At 57.4% G+C, this 26,768-nt stretch overlaps 8 protein-coding genes across 11 annotated transcripts in view; 7 read left to right on the forward strand and 1 right to left on the reverse strand.

Moving 5' to 3' along the window:
- Nucleotides 1-26,768, reverse strand: part of UBAP2 (ubiquitin associated protein 2) — a 200,415-nt gene that overhangs the window by 27,727 nt on the left and 145,920 nt on the right. The window lies entirely within an intron of this gene.
- LOC138103463 (interferon-like) lies at nt 152-724 on the forward strand. The gene has a single exon (XM_069001765.1). It carries the CDS (start codon nt 152-154, stop codon nt 722-724), a length of 573 nt encoding a protein of 190 aa, XP_068857866.1.
- On the forward strand, nt 4,197-4,769 carry LOC138103464 (interferon-like). Its single transcript, XM_069001767.1, has one exon. The coding sequence runs from the start codon at nt 4,197-4,199 to the stop codon at nt 4,767-4,769; it is 573 nt and encodes a 190-aa protein (XP_068857868.1).
- Nucleotides 8,271-8,843, forward strand: LOC138103459 (interferon-like). The gene has a single exon (XM_069001762.1). The coding sequence runs from the start codon at nt 8,271-8,273 to the stop codon at nt 8,841-8,843; it is 573 nt and encodes a 190-aa protein (XP_068857863.1).
- LOC138103462 (interferon-like) lies at nt 12,321-12,893 on the forward strand. Its single transcript, XM_069001764.1, has one exon. It carries the CDS (start codon nt 12,321-12,323, stop codon nt 12,891-12,893), a length of 573 nt encoding a protein of 190 aa, XP_068857865.1.
- On the forward strand, nt 16,391-16,963 carry LOC138103461 (interferon-like). Its single transcript, XM_069001763.1, has one exon. The coding sequence runs from the start codon at nt 16,391-16,393 to the stop codon at nt 16,961-16,963; it is 573 nt and encodes a 190-aa protein (XP_068857864.1).
- LOC138103481 (interferon-like) lies at nt 20,457-21,029 on the forward strand. The gene has a single exon (XM_069001790.1). It carries the CDS (start codon nt 20,457-20,459, stop codon nt 21,027-21,029), a length of 573 nt encoding a protein of 190 aa, XP_068857891.1.
- On the forward strand, nt 24,519-25,091 carry LOC138103456 (interferon-like). Its single transcript, XM_069001759.1, has one exon. The coding sequence runs from the start codon at nt 24,519-24,521 to the stop codon at nt 25,089-25,091; it is 573 nt and encodes a 190-aa protein (XP_068857860.1).

Here is a 26,768-nt window from a genome sequence, read left to right on the forward strand (position 1 = left end):
ACTCCCAGCAATCAGAAAGCGATGAAGGGAAAGCTGCCGCGATACAAAGCCGCACACCCGGCACCACCCCAAGCACAGCCACCACCAGCACCAGCGCCGAGCCTCACCAGCCTCCTGCCCAGCACCACCCCACAGCACCCACAGACCCACCATGGCTGCGCCCAACGCCCCACAGCCACGCCTGCCGCACGCCGCCCCGGCACTCCTGCTCCTCCTCACGGCTCTCGCCACCACCCTCGCCTGCCAACAGCTCTGGACACACGACGACACCTTCCCCGGCGACGCACTCCGCCTCCTCCAGGACGTGGCTCCCGGCCACGCACAGCCCTGCCACCTCCAAGAGCCGCCCTTCTTCCCCGACACCCTCCTCCACAACAACCTCCGCCCGCACCAAGCCGCCGCCACCGCCCTACGCATCCTCCAGAACCTCTTCCACACCCTCGGCACCAACAGCACCCGCCAGCACTGGCACAGCCAGGCTCGCAACGACCTCCTCAACAAACTCCAGCACTACATCCACCACCTCGAGCAATGCCTCCCCGACAACGCCACGCTCTTCAAAGGACCACGCAACCCGCTGCTCACCATCAACAAGTACTTCAGGGACATCCAACTCTTCCTCCACGCCCACAACCACAGCGCCTGCGCCTGGGAACACGTCCGCCTCGAAGCTCGCACCTCTTTACAGCACCTCCACAACCTCACCCGCACCATGCGCCGCTAGCGCAAACACCCACCCCCACACACCGACCCACGTCCACGTGCCTCCCGCCACGCTCCCGCACCAACGCCCCAAACCCACCCCGTGCCTCACGCCTCCCCTCTCCTGGGACAACAGACACGGCTGCAACCACCGCACGGCACCCGCAGCCTGCGACCACTGCGCCTCCATTCATACAGCCTCTCCCATCGATTTGGACAAAGGACTTTCTCTACTTATTTATTTATTTATTTATTTATTCACTTATTTATGCCACCGAAAATAAAGACCCCTGACAAAACACTTGCCACTGCCTCTCGTCTCACTAACTCTGCAAACTCAGCCTTTGGGCCGGCGGAAAGCCACCTCTACTCAGCACCTCCTCCTCTACTCCCAGCCCTGCTCCAGAAAGGGCTCCGCACAGCCCCTACCCGCTCTTCTCACTGCCACCTGCCCAAGCAGGTTTGTGCAGCAACCCCTTTGGAAAAACATTCCCAGCATTTGCCCAACACCACAAAAATAAAGACAGGATAAGGCTGGAAAGCACCACTGCAGCTCATCTGCTTTATCCACAGAGTCCTCCATCCATCCATCCATCCATCCATCCATCCATCCATCCATCCATCCATCCATCCATCCATCCAATCCATGGCTCTCTGACTTAGAGAGAAGGACGTTGTGCGTGCGGGACGGCGTCAAACACTTTGCACAAGTCCCGGCAGACGAGGTCACGCGCTCTGCCCCTATCCACCAATGCTGTAGCCCTACCCACAGATGGTTACCAAAATTGCCAGGAATGGCAACTTTCCCCTTTGGAAAGCCACGCTGCCTGTTACCTATCACCTCTTTGCTTTCCAGACGCCTCAGCTGAGGTTCCAGCAGAAGCAGTGCCAGCGTCTTGCCTGGCACGGAGGTCAGACTGACTCCTTTGTATTCCCGTGCTCTTCTGCTCTCCCCTTTTTAAAAACAAGGGCTATACTTCCCCTCCTCCACAGGTATCAGGGACAAGACACCATTTTTCCAATATGATCCAGGGTGGCCTAGCAACTCCATCTGACAGTTCCCTAAGGACCCGCTAATGAATCTCTTCATGTCCCACAGACTTGCACATGTTCGGGTTCCTAAGATGGTCTCAAACCTCATCCTCTCCTACAGTGGCCTTGGGCTCTTCACTCTTCACACGGGGCTCCCTGCATTTGCCTTCTGCAACTTGGGCAGCGTGGCTGGAGCACTCGCACTGAAGAGGGACGCACAGACGTTGCTGAGAACCTCAGCGTTCTCTTTGCCCAGGACAGCCACGTCTCCCCTTTCCTTACGCACATTATCGCTAACATTCTTTTGCTTGCAAGAGATCTAGCGAAGCCTGCCCTCCCACCCTTGACAGCCCTGGCCAGACTCAATTCTAAAGGGGCCTTGGCAAGCCTAACCTTGTCTCTAGCTTACCGCACCCTGTCCCTGTGTTCCTTTCAGGCCACCTGTCCTCCTTCCCGCTTCCTGAAACTTTCTCTTTTTGCTCAGAGTTTGCCCAGCAGCTCCCTAGCCATCCGTGGATGCCTCCTGGCGTTTTCGCACCAGTTCCCCCTGCTTCAAATGCATCACTCCTCAGCTTGGAGGAAGGGGATCCTTGAAATCCAGCCACATTCTTGGGCCCCTCTGTCCTCCAGGCCTCTATCATCTGGCACTCTGTCAAGTACATCCTTGAAGAGCCCAAAGTCTGCTCTCTCAAGTCCGGGCCAGGGAGTTCACTGGGTGACCGGCTCACTGTCCCGAGGATCTCCTACTCCAACACCCCGTGGTCGCTGCAGCCAAGGCTGCCTTGGAGCACCGTATTCCCCGCCAGCTCCTCCTATTGGTGAGCACACGGCCTCTGTCCTTGCTGGCTCCTCAGTCACTTGCGCAAGGGAGTTGTCAGTGACACATCCCAGAAACCTCCCACGTGGCTTGTGCCCTGCCACGTTGCCTCTCCAAAAGATATCGCTGCGGTTCAAAACCCCACTGAGGCCCAGGGCTTGCAAACGCAAAACCACTACCATCCAGCTATACGGGGCTTCGTCCACTCCATCCTCCCGCATGGATGGGCCTGTACCAGACCCCAACCCCTCTAACATCCCGTGCCTCTGGTTCCCCCTTAACCTGGACCCACAAGCTCTCCAATGGCTCCTCATCCTAACCCAGGAACATTTCCATACTTTCCACTTGCTCACTGAAACACGCACAGCTAAACCCCGCCTCACCTCCACACCCTCTTTTCCCAACTGTCTAAAACCTTCCAATCCAATGCCCCACTCATAGGAGCAATCCCACAATGTCTCCATGAGGCCAGGGAGATCATGCCTGCCCAGGCATGCCTGTGCCCTCAACTCCTCTTCCTTCTTCCCCATATTACGTGTGTTTGTGCAAAGGCATCTGAAACTACTGCCAAGTCTTCTCTACTTCACTCAAACGGGCCGGGCCCAGCTCCCTCAGCCTTTCTCACAAGCGATGCGCTCCCGTCCCCTCTGCGTCTACAGGGCCGGCCTGCCCCTCCAAGATCTCCACACCTCCCATGGACTAAAGAGCCCGGAACAGGACACCACCGCTCCAGGGCAGGGCTCTGGCAATCCCAAAACACAACGCATTTTGCCGCACGGGGGACAGTCTCATTTTGTTCTCTGCCTGCCTCCTCCACAGAAGCAGGGAAAACACAACCATGCCCTCACTCTGGGGCCAAACACATGGGACAACAGACACAGAGCAAGCAACACAGCAGCAGCAAAGCTCCTCCTTTCTTCCTAATCCTTCTTCACTCAAGCCTATTTTTTAATGTCTTGTTGCCCTGCCTCCTCAGCTTCCAAGACTGCAGCGAGGCCACCTCCACGCAAGAACACCTCCAGGCCTCCAGCGCTCACACCCACACACACACGCCCTTGTACACTGCCACTACCCCCGGGCCCCTGCTGCAAGAGGGGCATCCCCAGGCCCGGCCCACTGACGTCACTGCTCATCCCTTGCAAGCACGAAAGGGAAACGCTGCCTAAGAGGAAAATAAAGGCAAGCCACAAAGTGAAAGGAAAAGTGACCACGGCCACCACCAGGGCACTGCAGGTGGAAAAGATGCTTGGGCACAAAGAGAAACTTCAGCTGCACAGCACAGGCCTTGCAGCTGGCCCTGCAGCTGACCAAGAACACCCAACAACCCTCCCCGACACAGCTGACCCCGACGCCTCCGACCCAGCGCTTTCATAACCCCACTCACCCACTACTGCCACCCCACTGCCACCACAATCCCCAACCACGGACACCCCAACAAACCACTGCCCCGAGACCACCACAGCCACCAGCCCAGACTGGAAACCACGGGCGGGAACTCCCAGCAATCAGAAAGCGATGAAGGGAAAGCTGCCGCGATACAAAGCCGCACACCCGGCACCACCCCAAGCACAGCCACCACCAGCACCAGCGCCGAGCCTCACCAGCCTCCTGCCCAGCACCACCCCACAGCACCCACAGACCCACCATGGCTGCGCCCAACGCCCCACAGCCACGCCTGCCGCACGCCGCCCCGGCACTCCTGCTCCTCCTCACGGCTCTCGCCACCACCCTCGCCTGCCAACAGCTCTGGACACACGACGACACCTTCCCCGGCGACGCACTCCGCCTCCTCCAGGACGTGGCTCCCGGCCACGCACAGCCCTGCCACCTCCAAGAGCCGCCCTTCTTCCCCGACACCCTCCTCCACAACAACCTCCGCCCGCACCAAGCCGCCGCCACCGCCCTACGCATCCTCCAGAACCTCTTCCACACCCTCGGCACCAACAGCACCCGCCAGCACTGGCACAGCCAGGCTCGCAACGACCTCCTCAACAAACTCCAGCACTACATCCACCACCTCGAGCAATGCCTCCCCGACAACGCCACGCTCTTCAAAGGACCACGCAACCCTCTGCTCACCATCAACAAGTACTTCAGGGACATCCAACTCTTCCTCCACGCCCACAACCACAGCGCCTGCGCCTGGGAACACGTCCGCCTCGAAGCTCGCACCTCTTTACAGCACCTCCACAACCTCACCCGCACCATGCGCCGCTAGCGCAAACACCCACCCCCACACACCGACCCACGTCCTCGTGCCTCCCGCCACGCTCCCGCACCAACGCCCCAAACCCACCCCGTGCCTCACGCCTCCCCTCTCCTGGGACAACAGACACGGCTGCAACCACCGCACGGCACCCGCAGCCTGCGACCACTGCGCCTCCATTCATACAGCCTCTCCCATCGATTTGGACAAAGGACTTTCTCTACTTATTTATTCATTTATTTATTTATTTATTTATTTATTCACTTATTTATTCACTTATTTATGCCACCGAAAATAAAGACCCCTGACAAAACACTTGCCACTGCCTCTCGTCTCACTAACTCTGCAAACTCAGCCTTTGGGCCGGCGGAAAGCCACCTCTACTCAGCACCTCCTCCTCTACTCCCAGCCCTGCTCCAGAAAGGGCTCCGCACAGCCCCTACCCGCTCTTCTCACTGCCACCTGCCCAAGCAGGTTTGTGCAGCAACCCCTTTGGAAAAACATTCCCAGCATTTGCCCAACATCACAAAAATAAAGACAGGATAAGGCTGGAAAGCACCACTGCAGCTCATCTGCTTTATCCACAGAGTCCTCCATCCATCCCATCCATCCATCCATCCATCCATCCATCCATCCATCCATCCATCCATCCATCCATCCAATCCATGGCTCTCTGACTTAGAGAGAAGGACGTTGTGCGTGCGGGACGGCGTCAAACACTTTGCACAAGTCCCGGCAGACGAGGTCACGCGCTCTGCCCCTATCCACCAATGCTGTAGCCCTACCCACAGATGGTTACCAAAATTGCCAGGAATGGCAACTTTCCCCTTTGGAAAGCCACGCTGCCTGTTACCTATCACCTCTTTGCTTTCCAGACGCCTCAGCTGAGGTTCCAGCAGAAGCAGTGCCAGCGTCTTGCCTGGCACGGAGGTCAGACTGACTCCTTTGTATTCCCGTGCTCTTCTGCTCTCCCCTTTTTAAAAACAAGGGCTATACTTCCCCTCCTCCACAGGTATCAGGGACAAGACACCATTTTTCCAATATGATCCAGGGTGGCCTAGCAACTCCATCTGACAGTTCCCTAAGGACCCGCTAATGAATCTCTTCATGTCCCACAGACTTGCACATGTTCGGGTTCCTAAGATGGTCTCAAACCTCATCCTCTCCTACAGTGGCCTTGGGCTCTTCACTCTTCACACGGGGCTCCCTGCATTTGCCTTCTGCAACTTGGGCAGCGTGGCTGGAGCACTCGCACTGAAGAGGGACGCACAGACGTTGCTGAGAACCTCAGCGTTCTCTTTGCCCAGGACAGCCACGTCTCCCCTTTCCTTACGCACATTATCGCTAACATTCTTTTGCTTGCAAGAGATCTAGCGAAGCCTGCCCTCCCACCCTTGACAGCCCTGGCCAGACTCAATTCTAAAGGGGCCTTGGCAAGCCTAACCTTGTCTCTAGCTTACCGCACCCTGTCCCTGTGTTCCTTTCAGGCCACCTGTCCTCCTTCCCGCTTCCTGAAACTTTCTCTTTTTGCTCAGAGTTTGCCCAGCAGCTCCCTAGCCATCCGTGGATGCCTCCTGGCGTTTTCGCACCAGTTCCCCCTGCTTCAAATGCATCACTCCTCAGCTTGGAGGAAGGGGATCCTTGAAATCCAGCCACATTCTTGGGCCCCTCTGTCCTCCAGGCCTCTATCATCTGGCACTCTGTCAAGTACATCCTTGAAGAGCCCAAAGTCTGCTCTCTCAAGTCCGGGCCAGGGAGTTCACTGGGTGACCGGCTCACTGTCCCGAGGATCTCCTACTCCAACACCCCGTGGTCGCTGCAGCCAAGGCTGCCTTGGAGCACCGTATTCCCCGCCAGCTCCTCCTATTGGTGAGCACACGGCCTCTGTCCTTGCTGGCTCCTCAGTCACTTGCGCAAGGGAGTTGTCAGTGACACATCCCAGAAACCTCCCACGTGGCTTGTGCCCTGCCACGTTGCCTCTCCAAAAGATATCGCTGCGGTTCAAAACCCCACTGAGGCCCAGGGCTTGCAAACGCAAAACCACTACCATCCGGCTATACGGGGCTTCGTCCACTCCATCCTCCCGCATGGATGGGCCTGTACCAGACCCCAACCCCTCTAACATCCCGTGCCTCTGGTTCCCCCTTAACCTGGACCCACAAGCTCTCCAATGGCTCCTCATCCTAACCCAGGAACATTTCCATACTTTCCACTTGCTCACTGAAACACGCACAGCTAAACCCCGCCTCACCTCCACACCCTCTTTTCCCAACTGTCTAAAACCTTCCAATCCAATGCCCCACTCATAGGAGCAATCCCACAATGTCTCCATGAGGCCAGGGAGATCATGCCCGCCCAGGCATGCCTATGCCCTCAACTCCTCTTCCTTCTTCCCCATATTACGTGTGTTTGTGCAAAGGCATCTGAAACTACTGCCAAGTCTTCTCTACTTCACTCAAACGGGCCGGGCCCAGCTCCCTCAGCCTTTCTCACAAGCGATGCGCTCCCGTCCCCTCTGCGTCTACAGGGCTGGCCTGCCCCTCCAAGATCTCCACACCTCCCATGGACTAAAGAGCCCGGAACAGGACACCACCGCTCCAGGGCAGGGCTCTGGCAATCCCAAAACACAACGCATTTTGCCGCACGGGGGACAGTCTCATTTTGTTCTCTGCCTGCCTCCTCCACCGAAGCAGGGAAAACACAACCATGCCCTCACTCTGGGGCCAAACACATGGGACAACAGACACAGAGCAAGCAACACAGCAGCAGCAAAGCTCCTCCTTTCTTCCTAATCCTTCTTCACTCAAGCCTATTTTTTAATGTCTTGTTGCCCTGCCTCCTCAGCTTCCAAGACTGCAGCGAGGCCACCTCCACGCAAGAACACCTCCAGGCCTCCAGCGCTCACACCCACACACACACGCCCTTGTACACTGCCACTACCCCCGGGCCCCTGCTGCAAGAGGGGCATCCCCAGGCCCGGCCCACTGACGTCACTGCTCATCCCTTGCAAGCACGAAAGGGAAACGCTGCCTAAGAGGAAAATAAAGGCAAGCCACAAAGTGAAAGGAAAAGTGACCACGGCCACCACCAGGGCACTGCAGGTGGAAAAGATGCTTGGGCACAAAGAGAAACTTCAGCTGCACAGCACAGGCCTTGCAGCTGGCCCTGCAGCTGACCAAGAACACCCAACAACCCTCCCCGACACAGCTGACCCCGACGCCTCCGACCCAGCGCTTTCATAACCCCACTCACCCACTACTGCCACCCCACTGCCACCACAATCCCCAACCACGGACACCCCAACAAACCACTGCCCCGAGACCACCACAGCCACCAGCCCAGACTGGAAACCACGGGCGGGAACTCCCAGCAATCAGAAAGCGATGAAGGGAAAGCTGCCGCGATACAAAGCCGCACACCCGGCACCACCCCAAGCACAGCCACCACCAGCACCAGCGCCGAGCCTCACCAGCCTCCTGCCCAGCACCACCCCACAGCACCCACAGACCCACCATGGCTGCGCCCAACGCCCCACAGCCACGCCTGCCGCACGCCGCCCCGGCACTCCTGCTCCTCCTCACGGCTCTCGCCACCACCCTCGCCTGCCAACAGCTCTGGACACACGACGACACCTTCCCCGGCGACGCACTCCGCCTCCTCCAGGACGTGGCTCCCGGCCACGCACAGCCCTGCCACCTCCAAGAGCCGCCCTTCTTCCCCGACACCCTCCTCCACAACAACCTCCGCCCGCACCAAGCCGCCGCCACCGCCCTACGCATCCTCCAGAACCTCTTCCACACCCTCGGCACCAACAGCACCCGCCAGCACTGGCACAGCCAGGCTCGCAACGACCTCCTCAACAAACTCCAGCACTACATCCACCACCTCGAGCAATGCCTCCCCGACAACGCCACGCTCTTCAAAGGACCACGCAACCCGCTGCTCACCATCAACAAGTACTTCAGGGACATCCAACTCTTCCTCCACGCCCACAACCACAGCGCCTGCGCCTGGGAACACGTCCGCCTCGAAGCTCGCACCTCTTTACAGCACCTCCACAACCTCACCCGCACCATGCGCCGCTAGCGCAAACACCCACCCCCACACACCGACCCACGTCCACGTGCCTCCCGCCACGCTCCCGCACCAACGCCCCAAACCCACCCCGTGCCTCACGCCTCCCCTCTCCTGGGACAACAGACACGGCTGCAACCACCGCACGGCACCCGCAGCCTGCGACCACTGCGCCTCCATTCATACAGCCTCTCCCATCGATTTGGACAAAGGACTTTCTCTACTTATTTATTCATTTATTTATTTATTTATTTATTTATTCACTTATTTATGCCACCGAAAATAAAGACCCCTGACAAAACACTTGCCACTGCCTCTCGTCTCACTAACTCTGCAAACTCAGCCTTTGGGCTGGCGGAAAGCCACCTCTACTCAGCAGCTACTCCTCTACTCCCAGCCCTGCTCCAGAAAGGGCTCTGCACAGCCCCTACCCGCTCTTCTCACTGCCACCTGCCCAAGCAGGTTTGTGCAGCAACCCCTTTGGAAAAACATTCCCAGCATTTGCCCAACATCACAAAAATAAAGACAGGATAAGGCTGGAAAGCACCACTGCAGCTCATCTGCTTTATCCACAGAGTCCTCCATCCATCCCATCCATCCATCCATCCATCCATCCATCCATCCATCCATCCATCCAATCCATGGCTCTCTGACTTAGAGAGAAGGACGTTGTGCGTGCGGGACGGCGTCAAACACTTTGCACAAGTCCCAGCAGACGAGGTCACGCGCTCTGCCCCTATCCACCAATGCTGTAGCCCTACCCACAGATGGTTACCAAAATTGCCAGGAATGGCAACTTTCCCCTTTGGAAAGCCACGCTGCCTGTTACCTATCACCTCTTTGCTTTCCAGACGCCTCAGCTGAGGTTCCAGCAGAAGCAGTGCCAGCGTCTTGCCTAGCACGGAGGTCAGACTGACTCCTTTGTATTCCCGTGCTCTTCTGCTCTCCCCTTTTTAAAAACAAGGGCTATACTTCCCCTCCTCCACAGGTATCAGGGACAAGACACCATTTTTCCAATATGATCCAGGGTGGCCTAGCAACTCCATCTGACAGTTCCCTAAGGACCCGCTAATGAATCTCTTCATGTCCCACAGACTTGCACATGTTCGGGTTCCTAAGATGGTCTCAAACCTCATCCTCTCCTACAGTGGCCTTGGGCTCTTCACTCTTCACACGGGGCTCCCTGCATTTGCCTTCTGCAACTTGGGCAGCGTGGCTGGAGCACTCGCACTGAAGAGGGACGCACAGACGTTGCTGAGAACCTCAGCGTTCTCTTTGCCCAGGACAGCCACGTCTCCCTTTTCCTTACGCACATTATCGCTAACATTCTTTTGCTTGCAAGAGATCTAGCGAAGCCTGCCCTCCCACCCTTGACAGCCCTGGCCAGACTCAATTCTAAAGGGGCCTTGGCAAGCCTAACCTTGTCTCTAGCTTACCGCACCCTGTCCCTGTGTTCCTTTCAGGCCACCTGTCCTCCTTCCCGCTTCCTGAAACTTTCTCTTTTTGCTCAGAGTTTGCCCAGCAGCTCCCTAGCCATCCGTGGATGCCTCCTGGCGTTTTCGCACCAGTTCCCCCTGCTTCAAATGCATCACTCCTCAGCTTGGAGGAAGGGGATCCTTGAAATCCAGCCACATTCTTGGGCCCCTCTGTCCTCCAGGCCTCTATCATCTGGCACTCTGTCAAGTACATCCTTGAAGAGCCCAAAGTCTGCTCTCTCAAGTCCGGGCCAGGGAGTTCACTGGGTGACCGGCTCACTGTCCCGAGGATCTCCTACTCCAACACCCCGTGGTCGCTGCAGCCAAGGCTGCCTTGGAGCACCGTATTCCCCGCCAGCTCCTCCTATTGGTGAGCACACGGCCTCTGTACTTGCTGGCTCCTCAGTCACTTGCGCAAGGGAGTTGTCAGTGACACATCCCAGAAACCTCCCACGTGGCTTGTGCCCTGCCACGTTGCCTCTCCAAAAGATATCGCTGCGGTTCAAAACCCCACTGAGGCCCAGGGCTTGCAAACGCAAAACCACTACCATCCAGCTATACGGGGCTTCGTCCACTCCATCCTCCCGCATGGATGGGCCTGTACCAGACCCCAACCCCTCTAACATCCCGTGCCTCTGGTTCCCCCTTAACCTGGACCCACAAGCTCTCCAATGGCTCCTCATCCTAACCCAGGAACATTTCCATACTTTCCACTTGCTCACTGAAACACGCACAGCTAAACCCCGCCTCACCTCCACACCCTCTTTTCCCAACTGTCTAAAACCTTCCAATCCAATGCCCCACTCATAGGAGCAATCCCACAATGTCTCCATGAGGCCAGGGAGATCATGCCCGCCCAGGCATGCCTATGCCCTCAACTCCTCTTCCTTCTTCCCCATATTACGTGTGTTTGTGCAAAGGCATCTGAAACTACTGCCAAGTCTTCTCTACTTCACTCAAACGGGCCGGGCCCAGCTCCCTCAGCCTTTCTCACAAGCGATGCGCTCCCGTCCCCTCTGCGTCTACAGGGCTGGCCTGCCCCTCCAAGATCTCCACACCTCCCATGGACTAAAGAGCCCGGAACAGGACACCACCGCTCCAGGGCAGGGCTCTGGCAATCCCAAAACACAACGCATTTTGCCGCACGGGGGACAGTCTCATTTTGTTCTCTGCCTGCCTCCTCCACCGAAGCAGGGAAAACACAACCATGCCCTCACTCTGGGGCCAAACACATGGGACAACAGACACAGAGCAAGCAACACAGCAGCAGCAAAGCTCCTCCTTTCTTCCTAATCCTTCTTCACTCAAGCCTATTTTTTAATGTCTTGTTGCCCTGCCTCCTCAGCTTCCAAGACTGCAGCGAGGCCACCTCCACGCAAGAACACCTCCAGGCCTCCAGCGCTCACACCCACACACACACGCCCTTGTACACTGCCACTACCCCCGGGCCCCTGCTGCAAGAGGGGCATCCCCAGGCCCGGCCCACTGACGTCACTGCTCATCCCTTGCAAGCACGAAAGGGAAACGCTGCCTAAGAGGAAAATAAAGGCAAGCCACAAAGTGAAAGGAAAAGTGACCACGGCCACCACCAGGGCACTGCAGGTGGAAAAGATGCTTGGGCACAAAGAGAAACTTCAGCTGCACAGCACAGGCCTTGCAGCTGGCCCTGCAGCTGACCAAGAACACCCAACAACCCTCCCCGACACAGCTGACCCCGACGCCTCCGACCCAGCGCTTTCATAACCCCACTCACCCACTACTGCCACCCCACTGCCACCACAATCCCCAACCACGGACACCCCAACAAACCACTGCCCCGAGACCACCACAGCCACCAGCCCAGACTGGAAACCACGGGCGGGAACTCCCAGCAATCAGAAAGCGATGAAGGGAAAGCTGCCGCGATACAAAGCCGCACACCCGGCAGCACCCCAAGCACAGCCACCACCAGCACCAGCGCCGAGCCTCACCAGCCTCCTGCCCAGCACCACCCCACAGCACCCACAGACCCACCATGGCTGCGCCCAACGCCCCACAGCCACGCCTGCCGCACGCCGCCCCGGCACTCCTGCTCCTCCTCACGGCTCTCGCCACCACCCTCGCCTGCCAACAGCTCTGGACACACGACGACACCTTCCCCGGCGACGCACTCCGCCTCCTCCAGGACGTGGCTCCCGGCCACGCACAGCCCTGCCACCTCCAAGAGCCGCCCTTCTTCCCCGACACCCTCCTCCACAACAACCTCCGCCCGCACCAAGCCGCCGCCACCGCCCTACGCATCCTCCAGAACCTCTTCCACACCCTCGGCACCAACAGCACCCGCCAGCACTGGCACAGCCAGGCTCGCAACGACCTCCTCAACAAACTCCAGCACTACATCCACCACCTCGAGCAATGCCTCCCCGACAACGCCACGCTCTTCAAAGGACCACGCAACCCTCTGCTCACCATCAACAAGTACTTCAGGGACATCCAACTCTTCCTCCACGCCCACAACCACAGCGCCTGCGCCTGGGAACACGTCCGCCTCGAAGCTCGCACCTCTTTACAGCACCTCCACAACCTCACCCGCACCATGCGCCGCTAGCGCAAACACCCACCCCCACACACCGACCCACGTCCTCGTGCCTCCCGCCACGCTCCCGCACCAACGCCCCAAACCCACCCCGTGCCTCACGCCTCCCCTCTCCTGGGACAACAGACACGGCTGCAACCACCGCACGGCACCCGCAGCCTGCGACCACTGCGCCTCCATTCATACAGCCTCTCCCATCGATTTGGACAAAGGACTTTCTCTACTTATTTATTCATTTATTTATTTATTTATTTATTTATTCACTTATTTATTCACTTATTTATGCCACCGAAAATAAAGACCCCTGACAAAACACTTGCCACTGCCTCTCGTCTCACTAACTCTGCAAACTCAGCCTTTGGGCCGGCGGAAAGCCACCTCTACTCAGCACCTCCTCCTCTACTCCCAGCCCTGCTCCAGAAAGGGCTCCGCACAGCCCCTACCCGCTCTTCTCACTGCCACCTGCCCAAGCAGGTTTGTGCAGCAACCCCTTTGGAAAAACATTCCCAGCATTTGCCCAACATCACAAAAATAAAGACAGGATAAGGCTGGAAAGCACCACTGCAGCTCATCTGCTTTATCCACAGAGTCCTCCATCCATCCCATCCATCCATCCATCCATCCATCCATCCATCCATCCATCCATCCATCCATCCAATCCATGGCTCTCTGACTTAGAGAGAAGGACGTTGTGCGTGCGGGACGGCGTCAAACACTTTGCACAAGTCCCAGCAGACGAGGTCACGCGCTCTGCCCCTATCCACCAATGCTGTAGCCCTACCCACAGATGGTTACCAAAATTGCCAGGAATGGCAACTTTCCCCTTTGGAAAGCCACGCTGCCTGTTACCTATCACCTCTTTGCTTTCCAGACGCCTCAGCTGAGGTTCCAGCAGAAGCAGTGCCAGCGTCTTGCCTGGCACGGAGGTCAGACTGACTCCTTTGTATTCCCGTGCTCTTCTGCTCTCCCCTTTTTAAAAACAAGGGCTATACTTCCCCTCCTCCACAGGTATCAGGGACAAGACACCATTTTTCCAATATGATCCAGGGTGGCCTAGCAACTCCATCTGACAGTTCCCTAAGGACCCGCTAATGAATCTCTTCATGTCCCACAGACTTGCACATGTTCGGGTTCCTAAGATGGTCTCAAACCTCATCCTCTCCTACAGTGGCCTTGGGCTCTTCACTCTTCACACGGGGCTCCCTGCATTTGCCTTCTGCAACTTGGGCAGCGTGGCTGGAGCACTCGCACTGAAGAGGGACGCACAGACGTTGCTGAGAACCTCAGCGTTCTCTTTGCCCAGGACAGCCACGTCTCCCCTTTCCTTACGCACATTATCGCTAACATTCTTTTGCTTGCAAGAGATCTAGCGAAGCCTGCCCTCCCACCCTTGACAGCCCTGGCCAGACTCAATTCTAAAGGGGCCTTGGCAAGCCTAACCTTGTCTCTAGCTTACCGCACCCTGTCCCTGTGTTCCTTTCAGGCCACCTGTCCTCCTTCCCGCTTCCTGAAACTTTCTCTTTTTGCTCAGAGTTTGCCCAGCAGCTCCCTAGCCATCCGTGGATGCCTCCTGGCGTTTTCGCACCAGTTCCCCCTGCTTCAAATGCATCACTCCTCAGCTTGGAGGAAGGGGATCCTTGAAATCCAGCCACATTCTTGGGCCCCTCTGTCCTCCAGGCCTCTATCATCTGGCACTCTGTCAAGTACATCCTTGAAGAGCCCAAAGTCTGCTCTCTCAAGTCCGGGCCAGGGAGTTCACTGGGTGACCGGCTCACTGTCCCGAGGATCTCCTACTCCAACACCCCGTGGTCGCTGCAGCCAAGGCTGCCTTGGAGCACCGTATTCCCCGCCAGCTCCTCCTATTGGTGAGCACACGGCCTCTGTACTTGCTGGCTCCTCAGTCACTTGCGCAAGGGAGTTGTCAGTGACACATCCCAGAAACCTCCCACGTGGCTTGTGCCCTGCCACGTTGCCTCTCCAAAAGATATCGCTGCGGTTCAAAACCCCACTGAGGCCCAGGGCTTGCAAACGCAAAACCACTACCATCCAGCTATACGGGGCTTCGTCCACTCCATCCTCCCGCATGGATGGGCCTGTACCAGACCCCAACCCCTCTAACATCCCGTGCCTCTGGTTCCCCCTTAACCTGGACCCACAAGCTCTCCAATGGCTCCTCATCCTAACCCAGGAACATTTCCATACTTTCCACTTGCTCACTGAAACACGCACAGCTAAACCCCGCCTCACCTCCACACCCTCTTTTCCCAACTGTCTAAAACCTTCCAATCCAATGCCCCACTCATAGGAGCAATCCCACAATGTCTCCATGAGGCCAGGGAGATCATGCCCGCCCAGGCATGCCTATGCCCTCAACTCCTCTTCCTTCTTCCCCATATTACGTGTGTTTGTGCAAAGGCATCTGAAACTACTGCCAAGTCTTCTCTACTTCACTCAAACGGGCCGGGCCCAGCTCCCTCAGCCTTTCTCACAAGCGATGCGCTCCCGTCCCCTCTGCGTCTACAGGGCTGGCCTGCCCCTCCAAGATCTCCACACCTCCCATGGACTAAAGAGCCCGGAACAGGACACCACCGCTCCAGGGCAGGGCTCTGGCAATCCCAAAACACAACGCATTTTGCCGCACGGGGGACAGTCTCATTTTGTTCTCTGCCTGCCTCCTCCACCGAAGCAGGGAAAACACAACCATGCCCTCACTCTGGGGCCAAACACATGGGACAACAGACACAGAGCAAGCAACACAGCAGCAGCAAAGCTCCTCCTTTCTTCCTAATCCTTCTTCACTCAAGCCTATTTTTTAATGTCTTGTTGCCCTGCCTCCTCAGCTTCCAAGACTGCAGCGAGGCCACCTCCACGCAAGAACACCTCCAGGCCTCCAGCGCTCACACCCACACACACACGCCCTTGTACACTGCCACTACCCCCGGGCCCCTGCTGCAAGAGGGGCATCCCCAGGCCCGGCCCACTGACGTCACTGCTCATCCCTTGCAAGCACGAAAGGGAAACGCTGCCTAAGAGGAAAATAAAGGCAAGCCACAAAGTGAAAGGAAAAGTGACCACGGCCACCACCAGGGCACTGCAGGTGGAAAAGATGCTTGGGCACAAAGAGAAACTTCAGCTGCACAGCACAGGCCTTGCAGCTGGCCCTGCAGCTGACCAAGAACACCCAACAACCCTCCCCGACACAGCTGACCCCGACGCCTCCGACCCAGCGCTTTCATAACCCCACTCACCCACTACTGCCACCCCACTGCCACCACAATCCCCAACCACGGACACCCCAACAAACCACTGCCCCGAGACCACCACAGCCACCAGCCCAGACTGGAAACCACGGGCGGGAACTCCCAGCAATCAGAAAGCGATGAAGGGAAAGCTGCCGCGATACAAAGCCGCACACCCGGCACCACCCCAAGCACAGCCACCACCAGCACCAGCGCCGAGCCTCACCAGCCTCCTGCCCAGCACCACCCCACAGCACCCACAGACCCACCATGGCTGCGCCCAACGCCCCACAGCCACGCCTGCCGCACGCCGCCCCGGCACTCCTGCTCCTCCTCACGGCTCTCGCCACCACCCTCGCCTGCCAACAGCTCTGGACACACGACGACACCTTCCCCGGCGACGCACTCCGCCTCCTCCAGGACGTGGCTCCCGGCCACGCACAGCCCTGCCACCTCCAAGAGCCGCCCTTCTTCCCCGACACCCTCCTCCACAACAACCTCCGCCCGCACCAAGCCGCCGCCACCGCCCTACGCATCCTCCAGAACCTCTTCCACACCCTCGGCACCAACAGCACCCGCCAGCACTGGCACAGCCAGGCTCGCAACGACCTCCTCAACAAACTCCAGCACTACATCCACCACCTCGAGCAATGCCTCCCCGACAACGCCACGCTCTTCAAAGGACCACGCAACCCGCTGCTCACCATCAACAAGTACTTCAGGGACATCCAACTCTTCCTCCACGCCCACAACCACAGCGCCTGCGCCTGGGAACACGTCCGCCTCGAAGCTCGCACCTCTTTACAGCACCTCCACAACCTCACCCGCACCATGCGCCGCTAGCGCAAACACCCACCCCCACACACCGACCCACGTCCACGTGCCTCCCGCCACGCTCCCGCACCAACGCCCCAAACCCACCCCGTGCCTCACGCCTCCCCTCTCCTGGGACAACAGACACGGCTGCAACCACCGCACGGCACCCGCAGCCTGCGACCACTGCGCCTCCATTCATACAGCCTCTCCCATCGATTTGGACAAAGGACTTTCTCTACTTATTTATTCATTTATTTATTTATTTATTTATTTATTCACTTATTTATTCACTTATTTATGCCACCGAAAATAAAGACCCCTGACAAAACACTTGCCACTGCCTCTCGTCTCACTAACTCTGCAAACTCAGCCTTTGGGCTGGCGGAAAGCCACCTCTACTCAGCAGCTACTCCTCTACTCCCAGCCCTGCTCCAGAAAGGGCTCTGCACAGCCCCTACCCGCTCTTCTCACTGCCACCTGCCCAAGCAGGTTTGTGCAGCAACCCCTTTGGAAAAACATTCCCAGCATTTGCCCAACATCACAAAAATAAAGACAGGATAAGGCTGGAAAGCACCACTGCAGCTCATCTGCTTTATCCACAGAGTCCTCCATCCATCCCATCCATCCATCCATCCATCCATCCATCCATCCATCCATCCATCCATCCAATCCATGGCTCTCTGACTTAGAGAGAAGGACGTTGTGCGTGCGGGACGGCGTCAAACACTTTGCACAAGTCCCAGCAGACGAGGTCACGCGCTCTGCCCCTATCCACCAATGCTGTAGCCCTACCCACAGATGGTTACCAAAATTGCCAGGAATGGCAACTTTCCCCTTTGGAAAGCCACGCTGCCTGTTACCTATCACCTCTTTGCTTTCCAGACGCCTCAGCTGAGGTTCCAGCAGAAGCAGTGCCAGCGTCTTGCCTAGCACGGAGGTCAGACTGACTCCTTTGTATTCCCGTGCTCTTCTGCTCTCCCCTTTTTAAAAACAAGGGCTATACTTCCCCTCCTCCACAGGTATCAGGGACAAGACACCATTTTTCCAATATGATCCAGGGTGGCCTAGCAACTCCATCTGACAGTTCCCTAAGGACCCGCTAATGAATCTCTTCATGTCCCACAGACTTGCACATGTTCGGGTTCCTAAGATGGTCTCAAACCTCATCCTCTCCTACAGTGGCCTTGGGCTCTTCACTCTTCACACGGGGCTCCCTGCATTTGCCTTCTGCAACTTGGGCAGCGTGGCTGGAGCACTCGCACTGAAGAGGGACGCACAGACGTTGCTGAGAACCTCAGCGTTCTCTTTGCCCAGGACAGCCACGTCTCCCTTTTCCTTACGCACATTATCGCTAACATTCTTTTGCTTGCAAGAGATCTAGCGAAGCCTGCCCTCCCACCCTTGACAGCCCTGGCCAGACTCAATTCTAAAGGGGCCTTGGCAAGCCTAACCTTGTCTCTAGCTTACCGCACCCTGTCCCTGTGTTCCTTTCAGGCCACCTGTCCTCCTTCCCGCTTCCTGAAACTTTCTCTTTTTGCTCAGAGTTTGCCCAGCAGCTCCCTAGCCATCCGTGGATGCCTCCTGGCGTTTTCGCACCAGTTCCCCCTGCTTCAAATGCATCACTCCTCAGCTTGGAGGAAGGGGATCCTTGAAATCCAGCCACATTCTTGGGCCCCTCTGTCCTCCAGGCCTCTATCATCTGGCACTCTGTCAAGTACATCCTTGAAGAGCCCAAAGTCTGCTCTCTCAAGTCCGGGCCAGGGAGTTCACTGGGTGACCGGCTCACTGTCCCGAGGATCTCCTACTCCAACACCCCGTGGTCGCTGCAGCCAAGGCTGCCTTGGAGCACCGTATTCCCCGCCAGCTCCTCCTATTGGTGAGCACACGGCCTCTGTACTTGCTGGCTCCTCAGTCACTTGCGCAAGGGAGTTGTCAGTGACACATCCCAGAAACCTCCCACGTGGCTTGTGCCCTGCCACGTTGCCTCTCCAAAAGATATCGCTGCGGTTCAAAACCCCACTGAGGCCCAGGGCTTGCAAACGCAAAACCACTACCATCCAGCTATACGGGGCTTCGTCCACTCCATCCTCCCGCATGGATGGGCCTGTACCAGACCCCAACCCCTCTAACATCCCGTGCCTCTGGTTCCCCCTTAACCTGGACCCACAAGCTCTCCAATGGCTCCTCATCCTAACCCAGGAACATTTCCATACTTTCCACTTGCTCACTGAAACACGCACAGCTAAACCCCGCCTCACCTCCACACCCTCTTTTCCCAACTGTCTAAAACCTTCCAATCCAATGCCCCACTCATAGGAGCAATCCCACAATGTCTCCATGAGGCCAGGGAGATCATGCCCGCCCAGGCATGCCTATGCCCTCAACTCCTCTTCCTTCTTCCCCATATTACGTGTGTTTGTGCAAAGGCATCTGAAACTACTGCCAAGTCTTCTCTACTTCACTCAAACGGGCCGGGCCCAGCTCCCTCAGCCTTTCTCACAAGCGATGCGCTCCCGTCCCCTCTGCGTCTACAGGGCTGGCCTGCCCCTCCAAGATCTCCACACCTCCCATGGACTAAAGAGCCCGGAACAGGACACCACCGCTCCAGGGCAGGGCTCTGGCAATCCCAAAACACAACGCATTTTGCCGCACGGGGGACAGTCTCATTTTGTTCTCTGCCTGCCTCCTCCACCGAAGCAGGGAAAACACAACCATGCCCTCACTCTGGGGCCAAACACATGGGACAACAGACACAGAGCAAGCAACACAGCAGCAGCAAAGCTCCTCCTTTCTTCCTAATCCTTCTTCACTCAAGCCTATTTTTTAATGTCTTGTTGCCCTGCCTCCTCAGCTTCCAAGACTGCAGCGAGGCCACCTCCACGCAAGAACACCTCCAGGCCTCCAGCGCTCACACCCACACACACACGCCCTTGTACACTGCCACTACCCCCGGGCCCCTGCTGCAAGAGGGGCATCCCCAGGCCCGGCCCACTGACGTCACTGCTCATCCCTTGCAAGCACGAAAGGGAAACGCTGCCTAAGAGGAAAATAAAGGCAAGCCACAAAGTGAAAGGAAAAGTGACCACGGCCACCACCAGGGCACTGCAGGTGGAAAAGATGCTTGGGCACAAAGAGAAACTTCAGCTGCACAGCACAGGCCTTGCAGCTGGCCCTGCAGCTGACCAAGAACACCCAACAACCCTCCCCGACACAGCTGACCCCGACGCCTCCGACCCAGCGCTTTCATAACCCCACTCACCCACTACTGCCACCCCACTGCCACCACAATCCCCAACCACGGACACCCCAACAAACCACTGCCCCGAGACCACCACAGCCACCAGCCCAGACTGGAAACCACGGGCGGGAACTCCCAGCAATCAGAAAGCGATGAAGGGAAAGCTGCCGCGATACAAAGCCGCACACCCGGCAGCACCCCAAGCACAGCCACCACCAGCACCAGCGCCGAGCCTCACCAGCCTCCTGCCCAGCACCACCCCACAGCACCCACAGACCCACCATGGCTGCGCCCAACGCCCCACAGCCACGACTGCCGCACGCCGCCCCGGCACTCCTGCTCCTCCTCACGGCTCTCGCCACCACCCGCGCCTGCCAACAGCTCTGGACACACGACGACACCTTCCCTGGCGACGCACTCCGCCTCCTCCAGGACGTGGCTCCCGGCCACGCACAGCCCTGCCACCTCCAAGAGCCGCCCTTCTTCCCCGACACCCTCCTCCACAACAACCTCCGCCCGCACCAAGCCGCCGCCACCGCCCTACGCATCCTCCAGAACCTCTTCCACACCCTCGGCACCAACAGCACCCGCCAGCACTGGCACAGCCAGGCTCGCAACGACCTCCTCAACAAACTCCAGCACTACATCCACCACCTCGAGCAATGCCTCCCCGACAACGCCACGCTCTTCAAAGGACCACGCAACCCGCTGCTCACCATCAACAAGTACTTCAGGGACATCCAACTCTTCCTCCACGCCCACAACCACAGCGCCTGCGCCTGGGAACACGTCCGCCTCGAAGCTCGCACCTCTTTACAGCACCTCCACAACCTCACCCGCACCATGCGCCGCTAGCGCAAACACCCACCCCCACACACCGACCCACGTCCACGTGCCTCCCGCCACGCTCCCGCACCAACGCCCCAAACCCACCCCGTGCCTCACGCCTCCCCTCTCCTGGGACAACAGACACGGCTGCAACCACCGCACGGCACCCGCAGCCTGCGACCACTGCGCCTCCATTCATACAGCCTCTCCCATTGATTTGGACAAAGGACTTTCTCTACTTATTTATTCATTTATTTATTTATTCACTTATTTATTCACTTATTTATTCACTTATTTATGCCACCGAAAATAAAGACCCCTGACAAAACACTTGCCACTGCCTCTCGTCTCACTAACTCTGCAAACTCAGCCTTTGGGCCGGCGGAAAGCCACCTCTACTCAGCACCTACTCCTCTACTCCCAGCCCTGCTCCAGAAAGGGCTCTGCACAGCCCCTACCCGCTCTTCTCACTGCCACCTGCCCAAGCAGGTTTGTGCAGCAACCCCTTTGGAAAAACATTCCCAGCATTTGCCCAACATCACAAAAATAAAGACAGGATAAGGCTGGAAAGCACCACTGCAGCTCATCTGCTTTATCCACAGAGTCCTCCATCCATCCCATCCATCCATCCATCCATCCATCCATCCATCCATCCATCCATCCAATCCATGGCTCTCTGACTTAGAGAGAAGGACGTTGTGCGTGTGGGACGGCGTCAAACACTTTGCACAAGTCCCGGCAGACGAGGTCACGCGCTCTGCCCCTATCCACCAATGCTGTAGCCCTACCCACAGATGGTTACCAAAATTGCCAGGAATGGCAACTTTCCCCTTTGGAAAGCCACGCTGCCTGTTACCTATCACCTCTTTGCTTTCCAGACGCCTCAGCTGAGGTTCCAGCAGAAGCAGTGCCAGCGTCTTGCCTGGCACGGAGGTCAGACTGACTCCTTTGTATTCCCGTGCTCTTCTGCTCTCCCCTTTTTAAAAACAAGGGCTATACTTCCCCTCCTCCACAGGTATCAGGGACAAGACACCATTTTTCCAATATGATCCAGGGTGGCCTAGCAACTCCATCTGACAGTTCCCTAAGGACCCGCTAATGAATCTCTTCATGTCCCACAGACTTGCACATGTTCGGGTTCCTAAGATGGTCTCAAACCTCATCCTCTCCTACAGTGGCCTTGGGCTCTTCACTCTTCACACGGGGCTCCCTGCATTTGCCTTCTGCAACTTGGGCAGCGTGGCTGGAGCACTCGCACTGAAGAGGGACGCACAGACGTTGCTGAGAACCTCAGCGTTCTCTTTGCCCAGGACAGCCACGTCTCCCCTTTCCTTACGCACATTATCGCTAACATTCTTTTGCTTGCAAGAGATCTAGCGAAGCCTGCCCTCCCACCCTTGACAGCCCTGGCCAGACTCAATTCTAAAGGGGCCTTGGCAAGCCTAACCTTGTCTCTAGCTTACCGCACCCTGTCCCTGTGTTCCTTTCAGGCCACCTGTCCTCCTTCCCGCTTCCTGAAACTTTCTCTTTTTGCTCAGAGTTTGCCCAGCAGCTCCCTAGCCATCCGTGGATGCCTCCTGGCGTTTTCGCACCAGTTCCCCCTGCTTCAAATGCATCACTCCTCAGCTTGGAGGAAGGGGATCCTTGAAATCCAGCCACATTCTTGGGCCCCTCTGTCCTCCAGGCCTCTATCATCTGGCACTCTGTCAAGTACATCCTTGAAGAGCCCAAAGTCTGCTCTCTCAAGTCCGGGCCAGGGAGTTCACTGGGTGACCGGCTCACTGTCCCGAGGATCTCCTACTCCAACACCCCATGGTCGCTGCAGCCAAGGCTGCCTTGGAGCACCGTATTCCCCGCCAGCTCCTCCTATTGGTGAGCACACGGCCTCTGTCCTTGCTGGCTCCTCAGTCACTTGCGCAAGGGAGTTGTCAGTGACACATCCCAGAAACCTCCCACGTGGCTTGTGCCCTGCCACGTTGCCTCTCCAAAAGATATCGCTGCGGTTCAAAACCCCACTGAGGCCCAGGGCTTGCAAACGCAAAACCACTACCATCCAGCTATACGGGGCTTCGTCCACTCCATCCTCCCGCATGGATGGGCCTGTACCAGACCCCAACCCCTCTAACATCCCGTGCCTCTGGTTCCCCCTTAACCTGGACCCACAAGCTCTCCAATGGCTCCTCATCCTAACCCAGGAACATTTCCATACTTTCCACTTGCTCACTGAAACACGCACAGCTAAACCCCGCCTCACCTCCACACCCTCTTTTCCCAACTGTCTAAAACCTTCCAATCCAATGCCCCACTCATAGGAGCAATCCCACAATGTCTCCATGAGGCCAGGGAGATCATGCCCGCCCAGGCATGCCTGTGCCCTCAACTCCTCTTCCTTCTTCCCCATATTACGTGTGTTTGTGCAAAGGCATCTGAAACTACTGCCAAGTCTTCTCTACTTCACTCAAACGGGCCGGGCCCAGCTCCCTCAGCCTTTCTCACAAGCGATGCGCTCCCGTCCCCTCTGCGTCTACAGGGCTGGCCTGCCCCTCCAAGATCTCCACACCTCCCATGGACTAAAGAGCCCGGAACAGGACACCACCGCTCCAGGGCAGGGCTCTGGCAATCCCAAAACACAACGCATTTTGCCGCACGGGGGACAGTCTCATTTTGTTCTCTGCCTGCCTCCTCCACCGAAGCAGGGAAAACACAACCATGCCCTCACTCTGGGGCCAAACACATGGGACAACAGACACAGAGCAAGCAACACAGCAGCAGCAAAGCTCCTCCTTTCTTCCTAATCCTTCTTCACTCAAGCCTATTTTTTAATGTCTTGTTGCCCTGCCTCCTCAGCTTCCAAGACTGCAGCGAGGCCACCTCCACGCAAGAACACCTCCAGGCCTCCAGCGCTCACACCCACACACACACGCCCTTGTACACTGCCACTACCCCCGGGCCCCTGCTGCAAGAGGGGCATCCCCAGGCCTGGCCCACTGACGTCACTGCTCATCCCTTGCAAGCACGAAAGGGAAACGCTGCCTAAGAGGAAAATAAAGGCAAGCCACAAAGTGAAAGGAAAAGTGACCACGGCCACCACCAGGGCACTGCAGGTGGAAAAGATGCTTGGGCACAAAGAGAAACTTCAGCTGCACAGCACAGGCCTTGCAGCTGGCCCTGCAGCTGACCAAGAACACCCAACAACCCTCCCCGACACAGCTGACCCCGACGCCTCCGACCCAGCGCTTTCATAACCCCACTCACCCACTACTGCCACCCCACTGCCACCACAATCCCCAACCACGGACACCCCAACAAACCACTGCCCCGAGACCACCACAGCCACCAGCCCAGACTGGAAACCACGGGCGGGAACTCCCAGCAATCAGAAAGCGATGAAGGGAAAGCTGCCGCGATACAAAGCCGCACACCCGGCACCACCCCAAGCACAGCCACCACCAGCACCAGCGCCGAGCCTCACCAGCCTCCTGCCCAGCACCACCCCACAGCACCCACAGACCCACCATGGCTGCGCCCAACGCCCCACAGCCACGCCTGCCGCACGCCGCCCCGGCACTCCTGCTCCTCCTCACGGCTCTCGCCACCACCCTCGCCTGCCAACAGCTCTGGACACACGACGACACCTTCCCCGGCGACGCACTCCGCCTCCTCCAGGACGTGGCTCCCGGCCACGCACAGCCCTGCCACCTCCAAGAGCCGCCCTTCTTCCCCGACACCCTCCTCCACAACAACCTCCGCCCGCACCAAGCCGCCGCCACCGCCCTACGCATCCTCCAGAACCTCTTCCACACCCTCGGCACCAACAGCACCCGCCAGCACTGGCACAGCCAGGCTCGCAACGACCTCCTCAACAAACTCCAGCACTACATCCACCACCTCGAGCAATGCCTCCCCGACAACGCCACGCTCTTCAAAGGACCACGCAACCCGCTGCTCACCATCAACAAGTACTTCAGGGACATCCAACTCTTCCTCCACGCCCACAACCACAGCGCCTGCGCCTGGGAACACGTCCGCCTCGAAGCTCGCACCTCTTTACAGCACCTCCACAACCTCACCCGCACCATGCGCCGCTAGCGCAAACACCCACCCCCACACACCGACCCACGTCCTCGTGCCTCCCGCCACGCTCCCGCACCAACGCCCCAAACCCACCCCGTGCCTCACGCCTCCCCTCTCCTGGGACAACAGACACGGCTGCAACCACCGCACGGCACCCGCAGCCTGCGACCACTGCGCCTCCATTCATACAGCCTCTCCCATCGATTTGGACAAAGGACTTTCTCTACTTATTTATTCATTTATTTATTTATTTATTTATTTATTCACTTATTTATTCACTTATTTATGCCACCGAAAATAAAGACCCCTGACAAAACACTTGCCACTGCCTCTCGTCTCACTAACTCTGCAAACTCAGCCTTTGGGCCGGCGGAAAGCCACCTCTACTCAGCACCTACTCCTCTACTCCCAGCCCTGCTCCAGAAAGGGCTCTGCACAGCCCCTACCCGCTCTTCTCACTGCCACCTGCCCAAGCAGGTTTGTGCAGCAACCCCTTTGGAAAAACATTCCCAGCATTTGCCCAACATCACAAAAATAAAGACAGGATAAGGCTGGAAAGCACCACTGCAGCTCATCTGCTTTATCCACAGAGTCCTCCATCCATCCATCCATCCATCCATCCATCCATCCATCCATCCATCCATCCATCCATCCAATCCATGGCTCTCTGACTTAGAGAGAAGGACGTTGTGCGTGCGGGACGGCGTCAAACACTTTGCACAAGTCCCGGCAGACGAGGTCACGCGCTCTGCCCCTATCCACCAATGCTGTAGCCCTACCCACAGATGGTTACCAAAATTGCCAGGAATGGCAACTTTCCCCTTTGGAAAGCCACGCTGCCTGTTACCTATCACCTCTTTGCTTTCCAGACGCCTCAGCTGAGGTTCCAGCAGAAGCAGTGCCAGCGTCTTGCCTGGCACGGAGGTCAGACTGACTCCTTTGTATTCCCGTGCTCTTCTGCTCTCCCCTTTTTAAAAACAAGGGCTATACTTCCCCTCCTCCACAGGTATCAGGGACAAGACACCATTTTTCCAATATGATCCAGGGTGGCCTAGCAACTCCATCTGACAGTTCCCTAAGGACCCGCTAATGAATCTCTTCATGTCCCACAGACTTGCACATGTTCGGGTTCCTAAGATGGTCTCAAACCTCATCCTCTCCTACAGTGGCCTTGGGCTCTTCACTCTTCACACGGGGCTCCCTGCATTTGCCTTCTGCAACTTGGGCAGCACGGCTGGAGCACTCGCACTGAAGAGGGACGCACAGACGTTGCTGAGAACCTCAGCGTTCTCTTTGCCCAGGACAGCCACGTCTCCCCTTTCCTTACGCACATTATCGCTAACATTCTTTTGCTTGCAAGAGATCTAGCGAAGCCTGCCCTCCCACCCTTGACAGCCCTGGCCAGACTCAATTCTAAAGGGGCCTTGGCAAGCCTAACCTTGTCTCTAGCTTACCGCACCCTGTCCCTGTGTTCCTTTCAGGCCACCTGTCCTCCTTCCCGCTTCCTGAAACTTTCTCTTTTTGCTCAGAGTTTGCCCAGCAGCTCCCTAGCCATCCGTGGATGCCTCCTGGCGTTTTCGCACCAGTTCCCCCTGCTTCAAATGCATCACTCCTCAGCTTGGAGGAAGGGGATCCTTGAAATCCAGCCACATTCTTGGGCCCCTCTGTCCTCCAGGCCTCTATCATCTGGCA

Source organism: Aphelocoma coerulescens (genome assembly GCF_041296385.1).
Source record: "Aphelocoma coerulescens isolate FSJ_1873_10779 chromosome Z unlocalized genomic scaffold, UR_Acoe_1.0 ChrZ, whole genome shotgun sequence".
In the NCBI taxonomy this organism is placed as follows: Eukaryota; Metazoa; Chordata; class Aves; order Passeriformes; family Corvidae; genus Aphelocoma; species Aphelocoma coerulescens.

Bases quoted from the DNA above. Each gene is read 5' to 3' on its own strand.
- LOC138103456 (XM_069001759.1), top strand. From the start codon at position 24,519: ATGGCTGCGCCCAACGCCCCACAGCCACGCCTGCCGCACGCCGCCCCG.
- LOC138103461 (XM_069001763.1), top strand. From the start codon at position 16,391: ATGGCTGCGCCCAACGCCCCACAGCCACGCCTGCCGCACGCCGCCCCG.
- LOC138103481 (XM_069001790.1), top strand. From the start codon at position 20,457: ATGGCTGCGCCCAACGCCCCACAGCCACGACTGCCGCACGCCGCCCCG.
- LOC138103459 (XM_069001762.1), top strand. From the start codon at position 8,271: ATGGCTGCGCCCAACGCCCCACAGCCACGCCTGCCGCACGCCGCCCCG.
- LOC138103463 (XM_069001765.1), top strand. From the start codon at position 152: ATGGCTGCGCCCAACGCCCCACAGCCACGCCTGCCGCACGCCGCCCCG.
- LOC138103462 (XM_069001764.1), top strand. From the start codon at position 12,321: ATGGCTGCGCCCAACGCCCCACAGCCACGCCTGCCGCACGCCGCCCCG.
- LOC138103464 (XM_069001767.1), top strand. From the start codon at position 4,197: ATGGCTGCGCCCAACGCCCCACAGCCACGCCTGCCGCACGCCGCCCCG.